The sequence below is a fragment of the Ictidomys tridecemlineatus genome, chromosome 9 (assembly GCF_052094955.1).
Source record: "Ictidomys tridecemlineatus isolate mIctTri1 chromosome 9, mIctTri1.hap1, whole genome shotgun sequence".
In the NCBI taxonomy this organism is placed as follows: domain Eukaryota; kingdom Metazoa; phylum Chordata; class Mammalia; order Rodentia; family Sciuridae; genus Ictidomys; species Ictidomys tridecemlineatus.
Window position 1 is genome coordinate 132,375,975 of NC_135485.1, and position 22,321 is coordinate 132,398,295.

At 40.7% G+C, this 22,321-nt stretch overlaps 1 protein-coding gene across 1 annotated transcript in view; it reads left to right on the forward strand.

Moving 5' to 3' along the window:
* Positions 1-22,321, forward strand: part of Tbc1d9 (TBC1 domain family member 9) — a 109,183-nt gene that overhangs the window by 46,179 nt on the left and 40,683 nt on the right. Inside the window, exons 2-5 of the mRNA XM_078022088.1 lie at positions 1,234-1,344; positions 12,866-12,984; positions 20,299-20,527; positions 20,934-21,195. Coding sequence (XP_077878214.1) covers positions 1,234-1,344; positions 12,866-12,984; positions 20,299-20,527; positions 20,934-21,195 — 721 coding nt within the window. The remainder of the gene's footprint in view (positions 1-1,233; positions 1,345-12,865; positions 12,985-20,298; positions 20,528-20,933; positions 21,196-22,321) is intronic.

Sequence of the window (22,321 nt, forward strand, 5' to 3'; positions counted from 1 at the left end):
CTGTCAGAATCCTTTTGCTGTCACCACTGGATCTGACAGCTTGGCTTCCACTACTGAAAGGGCTGCTGTCTGGGGAGCAGGGTGGTGGCTGCTGCGGCTGCGCTAACTGGGTACCAGTCAGATGCTTCTGGGCAGCCTTCTCCTTACAGGTGCCTTCCTGCTTTGGGCACCAGGATGCCTTTTGCTCTTAATTTCCTTTTTCTTGTCAACTTCCATCCTGGAAAGGGAAAGTATTGTGTCTTCTTAAAAGAGTGTACCGGGCATTTGTATTTCTCACAAGGAAATGGCTAACCTCAGTTGCTGAATAATCAGGCTTTTCTGGGATTTGGCAAATGTGAGTAGGTCTCCCTGAAGACCTGGTAGGCTCCAGAGAGGTGAATCATGGAGGCTCTTAACAAAGAAGTCAGCTTTGTACTGCAAAAAAAAAAAAAAAAAAAAATTGCAGGTCTTGAGCCCCAGCCTCACGACTGCATCATTTCAGAGTACGGGGGAAGGTTCCCGTTATCTGTGGTTATAGTGATGGATATCACAAAGGGCAAAAAATGCCTTGGAAACAAGAAAGTGTCTTGGTTTCACATCTTTTTTTCGCTGCTAAACACAGCATGAAAACACTGTGTGGCCTCTTCTCCTAGATTACAGATGCTCTAGGGACTCCAGCTTATTCATTCTGCTCTAGGCCCACAGGGTTTGTCCTGCCCATAGTAGACAACCTAGTGCTGGCTGAGCTGAATCGTTTTTCAGTGCAAAAGGAAAGTTGGGCAGATTCAAGAAGTAGGTGGGGCAGCCTGGCACAGCGAGTCAGATGTCCATGCACAGCTCCCCACTTACTCAGAGGAAGGATTTATTTCATGACTGAAAAGGGGACAGATAATACATACCAAGCATACGATGGACAAAGCAAGGAACCCAGCATAATAAGTGTTTACTATTTATTTTTTATTAATAGGCATTTTTAAGTGCCACCATATGCCAGGAACTGTTCTAGGAGCTGTGTTAGCCTTAGTGGTTTGAAACCCACTGTTTTCCAGGTTGTGGCAATTTCTCTTAGAGGTTGTTGAAACAAGTAATAGAGAGCTAGCACCACCATGTCCAAGAAGAAAGTTTTATCAAAACCAGTGAAATGGGAGATGGGCTGTTGGGAGATCCAGCAGAACGGGCATGTTCCCACTGCCTCAGGGATTTGGGGAAAGTCCCGAGGAAATTCTTACCTGTTTCCCGTTTCTCCATCCGCAGGCCTCCTGGTGGGTACCCTTGACGTTGTGTTGGACTCCAGTGCACGGGTTGCTCCTTACCGAATCCTGTACCAGACTCCAGACTCTCTAGTCTATTGGACCATCGCTTGTGGTAAGTAGTATTGGGTGAGACACGAGTTTACAGAAAGCTTTAAACCAACAGCTTTCTGCCAGAAGGGGAGGAACACGTACCTGTGAATGCAATCACTGGTATTTCAGGGAGTGAGCTTTAGCTGTTTGAGCACAAGAACCATGCCCCCCCCCCCCCAGTCTTAATGGCTTAACCCAATAAACCTGCTCATTCTGAGTAAGTCTTATTTGGATCACATAACATCCTCCATCTGTAGTGACACCCTGTGGAACACGAGTCCTCCAGGTTCAGCTTGCAAGGAGGAGAAGGCTTGAACATGAACTTCCTTAGCCCAGAAGTGGAACAGACCCTTCTGCTTACACTCCATTGATTAGAATTGGTCATGTGGGCTCAGCCTAACTGCAGGGGAAGCTGGGAAATGAAGAGGAATGTGTGGGGTGCTCGGGTGTACTGAGTAATACTTAGTCTGTCTTAGCACACAGTACCTCCTGTCAGTAGGGATCATTTATTACTCCTGATGAGAATCTGGATACTACATTGTGTTTATAATGGCAGCAAACAGCCCTGCTCTTATTGGATCTCTCACAGAATTCTTTTTATTTATTTGTTCTTTTTAGATACACATGGAAGTAGAATGTGTTTTGTTGTATTGTACATACATGGGGTATAACTCATTCTAATTAGGATCCCGTTCTTGTGGTTGTACATGATGTGGAGTTCCACAAATCGAGTATTCCTATATGAACATAGGAAAGTGATGTCCAATTCATTCTATTGTCTTTCCTATTCCCACCCCCCTCCCTTCCCTTCATTTCCTTTTGTCTAATCCAATGGATTTCTCTTCTTCTCTTTTTCCCTTATTGTGAGTCAGCATCTGCATATCAGAGAACATTCAGCCTTTGGTTTTTAGGGATTGGCTTATTTTACTTAGTATGACAATCTCCAGTTCCATCCATTTATTAGCAAATGCCATAATTTCATTCTTCTTTATGGCCAGTCATATTCCATTATATATATATATTTCCACATTTTCTTTATTCATTCATCTGTTGAAGGGAACCTAGGTTGGTTCCATAGTATAGCTGTTGTGAATTGAGCTGCTGTAAACATTGATGTGGCTGTGTCACTGTAGTATGTTAATTTTAAGTCCTTTGGGTATAAACCAAGGAGTGGGATAACTGGGTCAAATGGTGGTTCCATTCCAAGTTTTCTAAAGAATCTCCAAACTGCTTTCCAGAGTGGTTGCACCAATTTGCAATCCCACCAGCAATTGAGTAAACCTTTTCCCCATATCCTCACCAACATTTATTGTTACTTGTATTCTTGATAATTGGCATTCTGACTAGAGTGAGATAGAATCTCAGTGTCTCACAAGAACTTCTAATGCAAAATGACAAGATTTTTTTAAAATGATTTGTTTGTAGGTAGTTTTCTTTTAAATGTAGAAAAATCACCGTAGGTACCGAATGCTTCATTTTTTAATTTTTTTTTTGCTTCCCCTAGGTTTTTTATATTAATGCACTTTAGTTTTACATAATTGGACAGATAGTTTGATTTAGAGGAAAGTTGACAGATTATTCAGAGACCTCCTGTGTACCCCCCACATACATAGTTTCTACTTTCATTAATATCTTAGTATGGTATATTTGTTACAATTAGTAAACCAATATTGAACATTAGTATAAGATAGAATCCATTGCTTATTCAGATTTCCTTGTTTTACTTAACGTTTTTTCTGTTCCAGGGCCCTACCATTATTCCATATCACATTTGGTTTTCATACTCTCAGGTTCCTCTTGACTCAGAAAATTTTCCAGACTTTTCCATTTAGGATTTTTTTTGGAGGAATATTGGTTAGATGTATTGTAGAAAGTTCCTTTGATGTTTTTCTCCTTCTTATTATTATTCCTTGTCATTAGATTGGGGTGATGGGTTTTTATGAGGAAGATTCTAGAGATAAAATGCCATTTTCATCTTATTGTGTCATGAGTACATATTATCAACATGATTTATGGCCATGAAAGTCTCTGATCACCTGCAAGAACTGGTGTCCTTCTGGTTTTTCCACTGTAATGTCACTCTCTTCTTTGCTTTTGTAACTGCACTCTTTGGGAGAAAGTCACTACACATGGTCCATCCTCAAGGGATGGGGGATCTTGAGGATAGACTATCTAGATAATTTATTTATTCTTCTGCATGGAAGTTCTGTTTTCTCCCTTCATTATTAATTTATTAAATTGTTGATGTCACTATAGACTCATGGGTATTTACATTTTTACTCTGGGTTGCAATGCAATGCTACCTTAGTTTGACTTTAAGTTCTTTATAAGTTCTTTAAGTTGACTTCATTCATTTTTTAAGTTGATCTCTGCTTTTTAAAGAAGTAACTTGCTAGAATCTAAAGATAGGAAGGCAATTAGATGATCTCTGCTCATGTAAAATTAATTCTCAAGAGAATATAAGCAAATACTCACTTGCAGCCTTAGATGAATAAGAGTTCTATTTGATTACTGAATACCCAGCTAAACACAGGATTCTAGGCCAGCCTTCTATACAAATAGGGGAAGTATCTGGGTGATTTCAGGCTGATGGAAGGCTCAGGTGACCTAGTATTACTCCTTCAAGGATTTAGTAGTACCTGAAATTCTAACATCATAGCTATATCCTTTTAAAAGTATCCTGGCTAAGATGCAAACAGCCTCAGGAGAGACAGTTGGACATATTCCTTGTCATTCGCACATTTCTGTGAATGAAAGAATAGCTTTAGGATTCAAGGCATTGGGGAAAACTGCCTAGAAGTGAAGGATGTGAATGAGCAAGAAGCAGGTAAAGGATACAGGAAGAAGGAAACTGGGACTCTGAAGAAGACTGACTTGCTGGTGTACCAAGGTTCACAGGTGGCATCCAGCTGCAGGTCCACTTAGCACAAAGGGAAACCAGAAGCTGATGTGTCATGGGTGCTGTGGTAGGTGGTTGGGAAAGGGTTGCATTTAGTGGGTGAACAGTCTAGAAAGTGTTAAAGTAGACACTGTAGACAGCAAGTGAAGAAGTGCAACCCAGAGACATGAAAGGTCATGGAGCCCCTGAGACCCCTGCCTTGATGAGGGTGTGCCCCCTTCTCAGCTCCAGCAATCCCATCACTTGTGCCCTGGGTGGTTTTGAGATGGTGGGGAGAGGGGCGCCTCCGACCCCTGGCTCTCATTGCAGCCCTCCAGCATCTGGTGATAGGAGGAGCTATATGTGCCTCTGTCTCTTCTCCCTGTGCCTCCTCATCTGTCGCCTTTCTTGTCATTGACATTTATGTCACTGCCTGACATTGCTGTTCCTCCGTCTGTTTCTTTGTCATTCTGTCAAGTAGACCTTCCTGTGAATGCTCAGGTGAGGTAGAACCCGGAGTTACAAAGCGGATTTAGTTCTGAATTGTTTGCCAAGCTGAGACTAGGGAGCACTCGGCTGTAACTGCTGATGGCATAAAATATGCCTCAAAGAGATGTGCTTTCATTTCCCCGGTATTGCCTGTCACAACTGCATGATCTCATTATAATAAGCCCGGAATGGATTTTTGCTTTTGTATGTATCGATTACCCATAGAGGTAGCTCCAGAATTTCCTTATGGAAGACTCCCGGAAGTGACAACCTTTATGAAAGTCCCATTCACCCATTAACTGTTTTTTCTTAACGATTTCCAATTCAGCATTTAAAACCCAAATGCCTGGCTTCCTTTCATGACAAGATTTTAAGAGCAGAAGCAGCTACCTTAAAAGGATTTCTCGAATATGCTGACTTTTCTGCTTGCAAATTGAATGTTATTTTTTTATCAACAATAAAATTAATACTGTTTAGTAGGAAAATATGTTGACAGCTTTTTAATTGCCTTGAATTTCATGAATTGTTGCTGTAAGAGGAACTTCAGCAGGAGATTGGGCAGTCTGATTCACTGCCCTGTAGAATCCATCATAGTATAAGATCTTGGCCTATGTCTTGTACCTTAAGTGTCACTAATTTCAGTTAAATTAAAGGGGCTGCGACCAACCATGTTATGAAATTGCCCACTTTCTGTAAATCAGCAGCAGTCTTAACTATAAATCCTAATTGTCTGATTTGCTTTAGACGTGATTCACGGGAATCTTTTGGACCTGGAGTAGCTTACTGCCAGTATAATAATCAGCTGGCCCTGGGCAATATGGACCCTGTAGTTTGATAATAGCCCTGAACAGTGCCTTAGTATGGCTTCCCATTGACTTAGATTTCCTTTTCTCTACCATTCCAGAATCTCATTTGGTCCTAGCCAGTCATTCAGTTTCAGAACTGAGAGACACATCAATCATCCCCTTGTCCACCCCACTTATTTCAGGAGGATACAGAGGGAAAGTGAATGTGCCCAAGTTAGCCTTCCTAGCTTTAACTAATTAGGTGGAGCTCCAGCCAAGTTCTCAGGTCTCCCCCTCCCACCTCATGACTTTCTAAGTGGCGCCATGCTGGCTTTTATGATTAAACCTTCCTTTAGACTGGAGCTGGTAAGACCCAGACTTTAATTAAAGATTGTTAATTGGCCTGTTCTTGCTGTTTCTCTACAGTAGACAGAGAAAATGTTGGGTAATTTAGTTGCTTTCCACATGAGATAGACATAACGTGAAGGTTATAGGTATTTCTATTCTCTCTTTTTCATTTGTTCTAATTAGTTATACATGACAGTAGAATGCATTTTGACACGTCATACATAAATGGAATATAACTTCTCATTAATCTGTTTGAAGTATTTTTAATAATACTTTCTTGGTCTGTATATCTCAAGAATTTTTTTTTAATCCTTGGGAACATCAACTTAAAAAAAGAAAAGAAAAAAAATTGCTTTTGTTCCTTTAAGTAATACATGTTCATTGTGAAAATTAGAAAATACAGATAAGTAAAAAGAATAAAAAGAGAAAACCATAATAGCATATCATAAATTATCACTTTCCAGACTTAATAGCCTAATAATATATACACATTCTATGTATATGCTATATATGCATTATATGTAAATATATGAGCTATTTGTTTATAAAATTTAGAATGTATGAAATAGGATGAAAACTAATATATTGAGAATACTTTTCATCTCAACAACATATTTCTATAACATCAATTTAATAGGTGGATACTTTTTTATTGTGCATATAATGTAATTAACTAATCAATATGTTGTATTGAACCTCTGGGTTTTTTTCCTCTGCTGTTAAGCATTTTGAACAACCTTAGGGAATATCCTCTTTAGCAAAATCTTTGCGCATACGACCTTAGGATAAATTTATAAAAGTAGATAACAATGAGTCAAAGAATATGCATGTATTTAATATGGCTAGACTGATTGCCCACCAGGAAAATGGTCATTACTTTCCCATCACTGAGTTAGGAGAGGGCCCCTAAGTAAAATAAGAATGTCAGCTTCGGATTCCTCCTGCCAGTGTCGGATAAGTTACTGGGGCTCTGTTTTCTTAGTGATTATGAAGCAATGAGCAGTTATGACCCAGAGGAGATTAAGACCAGTGTTATACAAAGAGTGTACCATCTTCACGCAGAAGTTGTTCTGTCCACACTCTAGTGAGGTAGTGTGGACACTGCAATCCAGACATCAGGGCGTCAGGGCACAGAGGTTTCCGCTGCATGTGTGTTAGGCAATAGTTAAGGAGCTCTTTGTGTCCTAACATCAGAAGTTCGAAATATTTTCTGCATCGTATTTCAGGATGAGGTCTCTGTTTTGCTGATTGTGGTGGTAGCAGCAAAAGTACCGGTTCAGGGCTTTGTATATTCTAGGTTTACGCTATGGGTTTTGTGTGTATTATCTACTTAGCATCTAGCACAAACCATGTGGTCTCAGCTGTTGCCTACATATTACAGGCACAGAGGAAGTAAGTCCTTTACCCAAGGTCCCAAGGTTAATGTGTGGCCCTGCAGGGATTTGAAACCTGGTGTACCTGGTGACATCACGTCTGTGGTCTGGGTATTTTGTTATATTACCTCCCTCATAGCCTGTCTCCTCCAGCCTCTGTTCATACTCACCACACTTATAAAATATGTGAGGAGGCAGTGAAGTGGAGCAAATAAGAGCACAGATTTTGAACCTACAAAGTCTAGATTTAGTTTATAAAATTGTGAAAACCTCCATTTCTCTGTCTGGAAAAAAGACCACAACTCTCAGGGTTGCTCTGTGACTATGCTGTGTGTTATAAAGTATGGCATCTGGCCTTAGTGTTATCTTATTAAAGTGCTTATAATCATGTGTTTAATTAGGTGAGGATTTTGAAAAAGTGGATTTCCCTTTTGTTTTTAAAACTGTTTCAAACCAAAACACTGTTTGGGGGGGATTTTCTTTTGCCTTCCCCAAGTACAAGTTTGTACTTTTTTTCTGGGAGGTGATTTCATAGATACAGGCTGTGTAATTGTTATTGCAGTGTACTGGGTATTGCTCTTGCCTTCACTTGGCATTTAAACTTTGAAATTTTTATCTTTGAGGCTGTATTTCTATTTGGACAAGATCATAAAATAGACAGTTTGTTTTTCATTTGATTCCCTTTATTTGAGTAATTTTGAGGCCTGGATCAGCTCAGTGATCCACACAGCCTGTTCTGGATCTCACAATACTATCTTGGTTGCTTTTTTAATCCCTAGAAGGTTTAGTTGTCTTTAAAGTTTTGTTTTGTCTTCTACTGTGTTGTGGGTGGTTTTTATTTTTGTGTGTACTTACAAATATACAGCTGAACTCGTGTATGCACACACTCCTGATTAGTGAGAAATTTCCATCATTGGAGCCCTTAAACTTTTGTTCTTACTCCTCAGAGGCCAGATATGATATTTAAAAAAAAAGATTTGTGGGTCTATTTAATGTTTCTTTTAATTTCAAGTAGACTTCATGTACTTCAAGATACATTTCAAACCAGATGAGAAATTAGACTAGAATGACATAGTAGTTTCCATCATCATAGATAGTATTTAAAATTTGCCCAGAAATCTGCAGATGACCTGTGGTTGATAGTCTAAAAAATTGTCCTAAATGAGAGAGATTCTTATTTTTCAGAAATTAATGTTTAAATAACAGGAACCCATCATGTTCTGATCTAGTCACAGTGGAGCTCTCTGGCTGGGGTTTCCTGAAGGATTCTCATACCTGACCCCAAATTCCTTTGTCATCCCAGCTGATTGCACAGTGTGTCGGCTTGTTTTTCGTGCTCTGTATCTATAAATGGAGCCAGAAAATCAACAGCCAAGCCCTTCCTTTCTTTTCTGAACTCTTAACAAATTTTGCATGAACGGCTGGGTAAATAAACCAGTCCCTTTCAGACTCCCGGCAAAATAGCTTCATATTATCTCACTTGGAACGAACACAACAATACCACAAATTAAAATTTTAAAAAAGAAAGAAAAGAAAATAACAGTATCCAAGAGTTCTGGGACTTTGGTTCTTGCAGCGCTGTGCTTATAAACTTTTGAGGCACATTTTGTGTTCAGGCATGTTTCCTTTGGCCTCTTGCTGATTATTAAGAATAGTCCAGAAAAAATGATAATTGCTCCCAAACTGTTCAGGGACATCTGCTTTATTGTCTCTGAGAGGTAACTTATACCTTTTGTTCTGAGATGAGAAATGGACAGATATGAGCACATCCTTCCAGAAATGTTTTTTTTTTTTTTTTCCTGGATTAGATCTTGGCGGTTTGTCTTATATGGTGGGGGAGTGAATCCAGACTTACCTTACAGGTATCCTCATATTCCTTGTCTTCATATCTGGGGCCAGACACTGGTCCTCAAATATTCTTCTTATTTATTATTCCTCATTTATTATTCATTTAGGAAAGTGGTTAGGGAATATGGTGCATTTATGCACTTAATATAAATGTAAAAGTTACTTGCATATTATTCCCCTTGGAAAGTATCCGCTGGGTATGGATCTACATACAGTTTAGTTCCTGTAGCTACTGTTGGCTGATGGCATTTGTTGTTTTCTTTCCTCAAATAGTGATGGGGTTCATTTCATATAATAACATACTAAGTTCTCTCTTTTCTGAAATCCAGACTTCTGGAACTCTTGGAATCTTAGCCAGAAAACCTCCTTGGTAGCACAGAAGCAAACCTGAAGCACTGACGAGGCTGAGGAGTTGAGACCTCTAGGCAGTAAGCACCACTGAACTCAGGGACCCTGCAGGGCCCTCCTTCTTGCTTGATGCTGACAGATGGGGGAGAAATAGCAAGAGGCGCGGGACAGAAGAGAAACAGCCAAGCGATAGCCATGGAAGTGGGGGCCGGGAGTGGTCAGCAAGACCAAAATGTGGGTATTACCTCTCCAGAGGTGAGCAGTAGAGAAAGAGCCACGGGTGAAAATGTCACTGGGTGGTAGAGGGTGGGCATCATGGGGATGATGAACAGTGGAAGGCAGGCAGTCCTGGCACAGTGGGGACACGTGGCTGGGAAACAATGGTGACAGTAAACCTGAACTTCCCTGCAAGCATCTTGGATGGCAGTTTTCAGGCACCACATAGAACAGTGGTCTCCTAAGATTTAAATGGAGCCGAGAAATTCCTGTCACCTACTGAAGTAGCCATGGCAACATCCCCATGCAGTGTGTTACTCATGTGTTTGTGGTGTTGCTGGTGTAAACCAACCTGTTTAAATACACAAATACTTACCATTGGGTGACCGTTACCTACAGTATTCAGTACAGTAACATGATGTCAAGGTTTGTAGTTTAAGAACAGTAGGCTGGACCATAGCCTAAATATGTCATAGGCTAGACCTTCTAGGTTTGCATAAGTCCATTCTATGTTGTTCATGCAATGACAAAATTGCCTGATGATGCATTTCGCAAAGCATCCCCATAATTAAGGCATGCATGACTGTATTTGAATATGGGTGGGGAAGACACATCAGCCATGTGGATTGTCATGTAATGCCATGGAAGTATGAGCAAATGTTTGTTGAAGGAGCACCTGCCTGCATGCACCATTTCTGCTCTGAGTGTGTATAGTGCAGATGCACATACCTGGCCGTGTGCACAAAGGAAACTTTGAAGGTAGCATGAGCAAACCTGAGGACACACCTGTTCTGCTCAGGTTTGCAACTGACGGACTTTTCTACTCATGACAACCAAGGATTGTTGAATTTGATGTGAGATGCTTGGGTTGGATTCGTTGATCAGTGGAACAGGGAATCTAAAAGTAAAATCGGTGTTCTGATCATCTGGTAGTGGGCAGAGCATTATGAGATACCAGTCAAGAGCCAGACCACCATGGCTGAGCTGAGCCTCCGCCTCTGGAAGGCTCATCTCTGACTGATGTACGACGGGAGCAGAGGAGAGGCAAATCAGAGGCTGGGAATCATGCCCGGTGGCTCTGGAGACACTCAGCAGTCCTGCGGGTCCCCAGGAGTGCCTCTGTCCTAAGGTGCAGTGCATTAGTCAGTGCCAACAGCACAGATGAACAATGGATGGAAGGCACATCACCAACGCCTTCTGGTCAGGGCCCTTGGAATCTGCCGTGTATCATGACTCATGATGACAGTGGCCTCTGCAGACAAGGAAGGGCCAGTACTTTTCGAAAATTTTATAATTAGGTTTTAAAATTTTTAACTATAAAATGTTTTCAAGCTCTCTCTCTGGCAGACTCCCCCAAATTGACTCATTTCCTAAGTATTCCAAATAGACCCTTGAAAAGTATTTTCTACTTTCCAAATTATGTCTATAAGACATTTTCCCTTGTGATTTTCACAACAGTAATTTAAAGTGGGTAAGAATTTTTATTATTTCAATGTGTGTCCATTTTCCTTGTAAAGAATTTGAGACAGAAATTAAGCAAACTGTCTATAGTCATTCAATGGGGCTGGTGGGAGAGAGAGGAGACCAGCCATATCTTGCTGTGATATAGTAAAGAGTCTTCCTGTTGCTTTTACATGTGCTTGACTATGACCTCAAATGAGTGAGCTGTGAAAAGAACCCACGGAGAAGAGAATTTCATTCTTTAGTGTTTTCACAGGACAGCTCTCCACTAAAAAAAATCTGATTTGTATTCTTTATGTATGCATCCCTTCTAAATACTTCTTTATTTTAATTTTAATTTATTCATTCATTTTTGTGAAGCTGGGGTATCAAATCCAGGGCACTGCACATGCGGGCAAATGCTTCGCCACTAAGCTATGTCCCCAGCCCCATGAGCATCCTGTGGAGGCTATGTTGGTTTTTAATCTTAAAGTAAAAGAAAGTGAACTTTGGTTTTTTTCTGTTTAGCCTTTCCTTGAACAGTGAGTCTGAAGCCCTTCGGGCGTACCTCTCATTCTCTATGAGAGTTGAGTTCTCCAACTAGAGTTCTGAATATAAATTGCAGATACGTTTGTGTCTTCTGCCTTTCTTTCTTTATCCGAAGTGAGACTGAGAGATCTTGAATTGCTAGTGACAAACAACAGAGAAAAAGGATACTTTGGAGAAATCAATCAAAAGATAACTCGGAATCAGGAGATGGCCAAAGGGTAAATCAATGGAATCACACAATCATTCTCAACTTTTGGAATGAGTAGTGCATGTAATTTATACATACGACATGTGGATAATTCATTCCACAAAAACTTTTTCCTGCAAGATCATTATCAATCACAAAAGGAATTTATTCTAGTGTCTTCTAGCTAGATCTGACAGTGTCCCTGTGATGACGCCCATAGTGTGAGCAGAAAGCTCACATTATCATGTCATTGTGTGTGCCACAAGGCCTGGGCTGCTTAAATCTGGAGGTCTTTAGGTGAGGTGATAAATGCTCCTTATTAAAAACTGAGATGTAGCTGTGCTAGTGAGGGCCGGCTGCTGTTCCCCGAGATGGTCCATTTCCACACCTCATTCATAATTGAAGTGAGGGTAACTTTGCCCGTCAGAGGAGGTGGTTCATCACATGTCCACTGGCTCCTGTACCACAGCTCTCAGTGTTGCAGCTGAACTATGGAAACCTCGTAGATAACAAGATCTATGGGACCCTTTAAAGCGAAAACTCTGGAAGGGAGGAGAGAGGAGTGGTCAACTCCCAGTGCAGAAAAACGAGTGAAGAACACGTTGCTGTCATCCACTCTGAACCGGGTCCTAAAAGTTTTGGACCCACCTGATCAGACTTAACTAATGAGCCCTGCTTCCTCTTGAGTTTCCGTGTTCTTCACGGTCTCTCCTCTTTCCTCTGGAGGATGGGAAGCATTGGAAGTGAGACTTGTGCAGTGACAGTCTCCTTTGGTGGTGTCGAGTTGTGGTCAAGTGAGCTTGGGTTTTAAAATATCTTGGTGAATGTGGTGGTGCACACCAGGGGCCCGGGAGGCTGAGGCAGGAGGATTTTGAGTTCAAAGCCAGTCTTAGCAACTTAGTGAGGCCTTAAGCAACTTTGTGAGACCCTAGCTCAAAATAAAAAAAAAAAAAAAATTTGAAAAGGGCTGGGGATGTAGTTCAGTGGTTAAGAACTCCTGGGTTCAAACCTTGATACCAAAAAAAAAAAAAAAAAAAGGCACAGAACTTGACGTTCATTATCATCATTTTACATTTATCCAGGTGGCTCCAGAAAGGAAATCACTGAACACTGGGAATGGCTGGAGCAGAATCTACTGCAGACGCTCTCCATCTTCGAAAACGAGAATGATATCACCACATTTGTGAGAGGAAAAATACAGGTAGTGGGTTGGGGAACAACAACAACGAAACACTGGGCTGGTGATGTGACTCAGTGCACACATGAGACCCTGGGTTCAGTCCCCAGCACCATATGTACACACACACACACACACACACACACTCTCACATCCCAACCTTTTAAGTGGAACTAACTTCAAATTCACAGAAGTATTGTGAAAATAAGAATCGCCTCAAAACACACTTAAGTACCCTTTATGGGGTTCACCTGTTGTTGACATTTTGCCTCATTTGCTTTATTCGCCTGTTCACTCAATTTAAGGGAAGTTTTCTTCTGAATAGGGATATTTTACAAAACAAGAGCACTACCATTATCAATTTAATTAGTTAACTTTACAAGTTAATTTAACACTAATACTATACTTTACTATTTGGCATATATTCAAATTCTAAATGGCCCAGTTATGCTCTTTGTAGGTTTGTTGGTGGTGGTAGTTTTTTGTTGTTGTTGTTTGTTTGTTTGTTTGTTTGTTTCCTGTTCCAGGACAGGATGTTGTCTAGGAAACTATTGCACTTCAGTTTCTTCAGCATCCTTCAGTCTGGGAGAGTCCCACCGCCTTGTCTTAGGTTCTATGACATAAATGGTTTTAAAGTTGTACAGTTCTGGTTTTATTAATAGAACACTTTTAGTTTGGGGTTTCCTTAGGTGTTTCTTTACAATTCAGTTCACACTGTGCGCTCCTGAAGGGTGCCACACTAGTGACCCTGTGTCCTACCCAAGGCTTCAACTTCTCTGGTAGTGATACTCACTGCCCCTCAATGGAGCTGTGAACCCAGTCAGGTGCTATCCGTTTTCTCCACTGCAGAGTTTCTACTTTTATTCTTGCAAATAATAAATAATTTTCTGTAGGAGAACATGTTAGGACTACACAAAGATTCTGCTCCTTATCAAAATTTTCATCTGGATTTAGGCTGCTATTTATTTTGTTTTCATCATCTGAAATCTCCTGATAATATGCCATGTCAATTCACAGAATTCTCTCACGTGCTTTTTGAAAAGCAAAACAAAACATCTTTGTAGTTCTATTTTTTTATTTTGAAATATTGTTTATAATTATAAAGAATGCAAAGACTGTACAAAGAATCCCCTTACACACTCTATCAAGCTTCACCTAATGTTAACATCTTACATAATTAGGACACTTATCAAAATAAGAAATGAACATTGGTACAATGTTAGTAACAGGTTTTATTTGGATTTGTACCAGTTTTTAAAATTCCATGTCCTTGTTTTAGGTCCTTTCCAGTATTTTGCAATTCTAAATATTACTCCATATATATATATGATACAAAAATATATATATAATACAAAAATATGCACACATATGAATATGTGTACATATTTTTGTATTATTGGGATTGTATTTTTAGGATGAGCTTGTAGAAGTAGTATTGCCATATTAAAGGGCAAATGTCTGTGTTGTTTTGCAAAAACACTACCAAATTTCTTCACAAGAATTGTGCATTTTTAAATCCCAAATGGCAAAGCATCACCAACAATGTGCATTATCAAGTTTTTGGAGTTTTGCTAATCTGATGAGGAAGAAATAATATTTCATGTTATTTCAATTTCTATTTGTCTCATTTATGAAAAATTGATTAACTTTTCATGTGTCGAAAGGCTGTTTTGTATCTCTATAAATGTCTGCTCATACCTGTTGCTAGGTTTTCTACAGGGCTTTTGGTTTTATCTTTCTTTAATATGTTATAATTCTTAGTATGCAAAAGCCATCTGCCTTTTTTTGGTGAGACATGTTGTAGACATTTTCCCTTGGTTTATCATATGTCTTCTGGACTTATGATAATTTTGCCTTGCAAAGTTGTGAGTTTTTATCTGGTCAAGATCAGAAGTTGTTTCTATCATAGCATCAGGATTTGTAGGCCTAGTTTAAAAGCCTTTATACCCATGGAAGGTGGAATTCTAGGAAGTGGTCTGACGGCTCCTATAAAATTTCCCAGTATGTTCAGTTTTATTTTAATTCTTATACTTTGCTAAACTTCCCATAAACATGTAGTAATTTTATAATCAGAAAAAGAATTTTAAAAATACACTGGACTTTGATTTCCCCTTTGGGTCTGATGTTTTTAAAGGAAAGAGCTGAACTTGAACTGGACCATAGAAAAAGGCCCAGGTGGGAACACCAGCCTCTGCCTCCATCCCACCTGCCCCTCAGGAGGAATCTTTATGCACACCCACAGGATTTGCGGTTTAAGTTTCTACACCACCCTTATCAGAGAGATTAGAAGAGTAATGATAAAGGTAAAACTGGGACAGGAGGACATATTAGAAAGGATCAGTTCGAAGAGGATTCCTTTTAGGGCATCCCCTAGAATGTGGCAGCTTCTGAACCAAACCAAAATAAAACCAAAAGCAAATTTTGAATAATTGAGAGCTGATTGATGGAACCCAAGTCTTGTCAGCATTTTATTTCTAAGTCATGTATCTGAATTTCTGAAACAATGTAAGTGGAGTGTCTGAGAACTCCTAATTTGCTCATGAAGAAGGATCTGGATGAAAGGGGTCACCCACTGGTGTGAGAAAAACACAGAGACTTGGAGCAACATCTCCATCCAGGGTCACTCACTGGAGGTTGTCTGTCACCTGTCACAGCCCTCCCTCAAATGTCATCACCCTTAGGAAACTGGCACAAAGAAAGAGCCATAGGAAGACACCAAAGCTTAGAAGACAGTAGTTATGAGCATGAATGAATGAATGAGTCAGTCAGTCAAGCCAAACTATGTCAAGTTGCCATTCTTTTTACTGTTTGCGTTACACCAAAAATGTCAGATTTAATTCCCCTGAAACCAATGATGAGGAGGGAATTACTGTTACTGCGGTTATGTATAAAAGAATGTCATTCATGTGCAAATGAATAGTTTACATTTTCACAGAGTATCCACTAATTAAGGGAACCAAGAGACTTATTTGTTTTGCGATCTAATTAACTTTTATAAATTACCAATGGAATACTACAGAGGCAACTATAATCCAAACACCCCACATACTGTTTTGTGTATTTCTTTCTAGACTTCTGCTATGCCTGTGAATCCTAATAGTAGTCTCAGTGAACATATAATTTGGCAGTCCACTCGTTTTTCTTTTACTGATATCTTCCATATTGTTATATAATTTTAGTTGTTTTATCAGTAACTGGATATGACTCCATAATTGCTTTTACGGTTCTTCTCTTTCCAGTAGTCTCCTTAATAGCTTCTAATGGTGGAGGAGAGGTATAAATGAAAAATACAGTTAACATTTTGTTCACAGTTTTTCCCACAAGATTTTGTGTTTTCCTCTCTCTTTGGAATAGATTATAAAATGAGGATTATTGGGTTAAGTAGTTAAAACATTTTAGTGGACCTAAATAGATATTATCAATATATTAGAATCCCTGTGTGATTATGCATTGCTTACTTTTCAGGATTATGGTTGTTTCACTTATTTTATAGTTTTAATATCTTAATTTTTAAAAATTTCTGTCTTTGATTATGAGGTGAATATTTTTTCATGTTTGCCAAGTTAATTTTCCTCTTTTTGTAAAATCTTTGTCCATATCCTTTTGCGTATTTAAATTAGCATCGGGCGTCACACACATTTTGACTGCATCAATTTTCCAAAGTTACAAGGTGCTATTGCGCAGAACTGGAGGGACCAATTTTATATTCTGTGGAACCCAGAGAACTTATGGGGAGAAGATATCCCTTTGTTTCATCATCCAGTCCTCCTGGATGAAAAGTCAGAGCAAACTATAGGTTCTGCATTCTGGACCCTGTCTTTTTGTAAAGGTGTGAGAGTTAGATGTGGGGCCTATTAATTAGCCTTATGATGAAATTTGTTGGCAAAACCTGGTCTACTGATACAAGTTTTTTAGGCCCTGGAGTGTTTCAGAGTGATATTTACTCAGTTTCATGTTTTTTTTTCAATCATTTCATACTTTGAAACATTTTCTTTTTGAAATTTTAATGAACATTCTGGAAAGGTGGTATTTCACCCATCTTACAATAGCATAGTCTGACTCAGTGTTTTTCCACTCGGGAACATAGGGGTGTCATTTAGTCTGTTGGGCCTCATTCTCTTCTAACATCTTCCCTATTTGGACTTTGGGTAAGACCTCCAACAGAGTGGTCCCGAAGAAGAACAAACCTAAGCCCATTTGAGGGCTGCAGGCTTACTCTGAGCTGATTGGCTGTTGGGATTGCCTGGGGACGCGACGGCTGCTTCCTATTGGTGGGCTTTCACTTGTCACCTTTAATGACTCATTCATTTATTTCTCTCTCATTCTTGTATTATTTTAGATCTGCCTTCAAAGGCATTGACAACTTTGAAATGTCAATAGGCTGGAGGTGTATTTGCCAACTGGGAATAGCTTTTTCATCCCCCCCCCCTTCCTTCTGAACTGGCTTCTCCCCACCCAGAGGTCTGATGCCTGCATGTAGCCTCTGGCTCTTTCTGGTCCCTAACACATCCCTCTGTTAACGCCCGCTCAACCCTGGGAGGCCTGGGCCCAGAAGTGTTCTCTCCTGGTCTCCATGGAGCTCAACGTCTCTGCTCTGTCAGTGGAATAGTATCAAATATAATGACAGAAAACAATCGTATTTTAGATATTTCCTAGGAATGTCATCGCTGTTGATAATGCCAGCCACGCTGTCATCCTGGGTGATGACAGACCAGGAGCCCACAGCTTGGTGTGTACCTTCCTAAGCACAAACAACTCTGAAACAATTTTAGATTTAGGAATCTGCAGCTCTGGACTATACATCAAAACCAACTGTGACCCCATAAGTGACATTTTAATTTGGAAAGATGACATGTTCTCATTTGATAACAATTTATTGAATATTCTTACATGCTAGATAGCGGTGATAAAAAAATGTTCAAGATACTATCATTTTGAGGATTCATAATTCGTGATGGAGGGACATATAAGCAATTTTTTTTTCCACCAACATATAAATTAAGAGAGCCTAGAGGTGAGAATGTGGACCTTATTGAAGATCAGTTTAAAGTCACAGGGAACATGCTTATCTCTGCCAAACCTAGAAAGGTTGACTCTGGCCAATGGAGATTTTACCTGTCTTCTCTTTCACCCATGGTCTAGGGAAGTTTTTAAGATGCGAATGTTATGGTCAGGTCTGTTTTTCAGAAAGTGGCCTTCCAGAATCAGTGTGCAGACAGTCATGATAGGAGGGAGTTGGGAAGCCATCACATTCATTCCCGGGCTGCTTGGAGGGCTTGTGGGGGTGGGGGAGGGCAGGGTTCTGTTAAAAGAACAGGTTGGAGATTTGTGGGGCTCTTGGCAAAGGTCCACTGTTTGCTGTTAGGATTGTTGTTTATGTTCTTACTTTTACTAGAACTGAACATGATGGAGATTTTGGAAAACCAAAGCCCCCCTCTCCTACCATCATTCATGAACAAAACTTCTGGTAACAGAAGTGGGGGTGTGAAGGGGGATCTGGTATTGGAAATAAAATTCAGGACATATTTTCAACACATGATGCAGAGAAAATTGATAGTACTTAATATGGGAAAAGGAATCACGGTTGGGAGAAGGTGCACATGGAGGTGGGAAAGAATTAAACCAGACTTTGGAGTGTGGTAGGATTAATGAAACAGAACAGCCTCATTCTAGATTTTAGACGCACAGAACGGCAGGATCAAAAGCCAGAAGGTGAGTAAACACATGTCCAGGCCTAGAGGATGCCTCAAGGCTGGCTGGGGCAGAGTTGCTAATGCAAAACTGTGGTCAGATGTAGTACAATGAAATTTGAAAAGGTTCAGTGTTGGTTGAATTCTGTTAGGGTTTGGATATTAGATTTCCCCCAAAAGCTCTCATATGAGACATTGCAAGAACATGCAGAGGTGACATGATTAGGTTAGGAGAGCCTTCACTCACTCAGTGAATTAGCCCACTGATGACATTAACTGAGTGGTAACTGAATGTGGGTAAGGTGTGGCTGGAGGAGGTGGTACGTTGGGGACATACCTTTGGGCTGTACATTTTGTGTCTGGCAAGTGGAGTCTCTCTTCTCTGCTTCCTGATTATTACGTGAGCCGCTTTCCTCTGTCACACTGTTCTGCATGATGTTCTGCCTCACCTTGAGCCCCAAGGTACGGAACTGGCTTTCTGTGGACCGAGACCTCTGAAACCGTGAGCCCCTGAATAAACTTTTCCTCTTCTAAAATTGTTCTCTTCAGGTCTTTTAGTCACAGCAGCAAAAAAAGCGGACTAAAACAGACCCAAACTGTACAAGGCCTAGAGTTTCAGGCTAACTGGTGGGGAAACAGTCAGGATTCTGATTATCAGAATTTCTTAGTCAAAATTAGTTTTAAGAAGATAAATTTGTAGGGCACATAAGGGTTACACTAGACGTGTAAGAACCTAAAAGCAGGAATTCTAGGGACAATGAGGCAGGTGCAACTTTCCATCCTAGGGATTCGGGAGGGTTGCATCATGTCAAGGAGAGTTAAGAGGTGGCCCAAGTTCACAGAGATATGAGTCCTGCTCTCCAGTATGTGCATTCCCAGGCTGCCTTGAGGCAGAGACAAGGAAGAGGGGCGGGGGATCTGACATTGCAAAGAGAAAGGTGGAATTCAGGGGAGCATTTTCTATTAGAAGATATAGAAACCAGTTTTCAAAGAATTACAAAGGAATTGGGTAACAATGAAATAGCATTCGCAAGCTGCTATAATAATGAAACAATGGAGCACGCCAGTCACTTGCTATGCAAATGCTTGATCTCCTGTCCAGCTGTCAACACGTTCTGTCTAGTATCATTTTGGCTCTCACATTCACCCTTTTTCTGCTCCAGTGACAATTTGTTCCTTTTCTGTAGGGTCCCTGATGTTATAAATGGTCCTGAGATAGGGAGTCAGTGGCCCTGTGCGTCTAAGTGACATGCATTTGGTCTTTCTTTCCTTTCTTGTCTCCCATGATGATTTTTGTTGATTTTCAGAAAGGTAGGAGTTGGCACTTGGGAAGACTCTGTCATGATAAGCTCTAGTAAACACCACACAACTGGCAAAATGTTTACACCTCCCCATTCGTAAACTAAAATTATGAGCTGCATTCTGAGTGACTTGAAAATAATTGGCTCCAATAAACATAATAAAATCTCTATTGTTCTTTTAGTATGCAAATGCCACTTGTTAATTGGCTTGAAATTTAGGGGATTACCCTGGGACAGGGTTTGTGATTTTTAAAAAATGCTGATCTTAGAAATCTTTCTTTGTCTCTATTATGTACAGCTTGTCATATGGATACCGGTTGTATGCTTTGTGTTTTATTCCTGATTAGGGCATCATTGCAGAGTATAACAAAATCAATGACATCAAGGAAGACGATGACACAGAAAAGTTTAAAGAGGCCATCGTGAAGTTCCATAGGCTGTTTGGCATGCCTGAAGAGGAGAAGCTTGTCAACTATTACTCTTGCAGCTACTGGAAGGGGAAGGTCCCCCGGCAGGGTTGGATGTACCTCAGTATTAACCACCTGTGCTTCTACTCTTTCCTTATGGGGAAGGAAGGTGAGTGGTCTAGAATTTCAGAGGGAATCTTTGGAAAGTCTGCTAAGGCTTTCAGTGTACTCATAAACCAAATCAAAATATCAAAAATCCATAGCTATAATCGAGTCAACACTTCCGTTTTTGAATGTTTAACAAGTGAATCCATTTATTTTCAATTCAGTATTAAAGGATTGTTGTCATTAAGTAATAAAGGTTCACAAAAGGCATAATTAATTTAATAAACATGGATGAAAACCCATAATAATTCTGATCTCGGAATTTAAGTGGCCCAAATTTGACTCTGAAAACCAACAAACAAGGCAGTCAGGAACTCAGAGCTGAGTTCGGGGGTTGAGAGATTGCAGTCAGTACCTTGGAAGGATTTCCTGGAGCCCGGTGTTGACCCAGCCTTGTTCCCTGTGCTCAGCCAAGCTGGTGATCCGGTGGGTGGACATTACTCAGCTTGAGAAGAACGCCACGCTGCTCTTGCCCGACGGGATCAAAGTGAGCACACGGTCCAGCGAGCGTTTCTTCTCCGTGTTCCTCAACATCAATGAGACGTTCAAGCTGATGGAGCAGCTTGCCAACATCGCCATGAGGCAACTCTTAGACAACGAAGGCTTTGAGCAAGATCGATCCCTGCCCAAACTGAAGAAGAAATCTCCCAAAAAGGTGTCTGCCCTGAAACGGTAGGTGGTGGTCAGGGACTTTGAGTCTCTCTGTCCTCAGGACCATACATTTATTAACTGGAACCTTCTGTGAACAGCTTCCAGGGTTAGAACACTTTTCTGGGTGTGGAAACAATACTGAGAAAGACTTCCACTTTAGAAAGAGATGACTGTGCCCAGCTCCCACACAATGTAATGGGAACTCTTTGGATCCTATGGACAGAGGGACCTAGGCCCACACACGGGAGGTGGTTAGCTCTGCCCAGATGGCTCTTGTTTTAGTTAGCTCTGTGGTCACTGTGACCAAAAGACCTAACAACCATATTAGAGGAAGAAGAAAGTTCATTTTGGCTCATAGTCTCAGAGGTCTCAGGCCACAGATGGCCAACTCCATTGCTGTGGGCCAAAGATGAAGCAGAACATGGCGGCAGAAGGGCATGGTGGAGGAAGGCAGCTCAGGACGTGGTAAGCAGGAAGCAGAGGGAGTTCTGCTCACCAGGGACAAAATATAAATCCCAAAGTCAGTTCCCAGGGACCCACCTCCAACACCCAATTAATCCATATGAGTGGATTAATCCACTAATTAGGCTACAGATAATTTCACCTCTGAACATTTCATATTGTCTCGTACACGAGCTTTTGGGGGATATCTCTTTTCCAAACCATAGTAGCTCTGAAAAATGGTAGCAGAATTTCCCCGGGCGAGGAGTAGGATGGAAATTTCAGACAGAGGAAGGGACATGGTGTGCAGAGAAAAGCACAGAAGGAAGTAATTCAGTCACATGGCTAGGAGTGGACAGGCAGGGGGTGAGGAGAGGCTACAGAAAAGCCTGGAAGGCTGGATGTGATGGTTAAACTAGGGAGAGAGTGAGGGAGAGGATGATGCTTTCCAAAGTGGGACTCTCTGCCTGGAATTGCCCTTCCCTGAGACGGGGAATGACAGAAGGAAGAGTAGGCCCTGGGGACAGGGTAGCTGAGTTTGACGACATTGAGTAGAGTTACCTGCAGGACATGCAGTAGGAGGCCAGTCCAGTAAGATAGGCAGGATGCAGGAGGATGGCAGGTTTGAGGCCAGCCTCAACAGCTTAGTGAAACCCTGTCTCAGAAAATAAAAGGGGTTGGGGATGGGGTTTGGTGGTAGAATGTC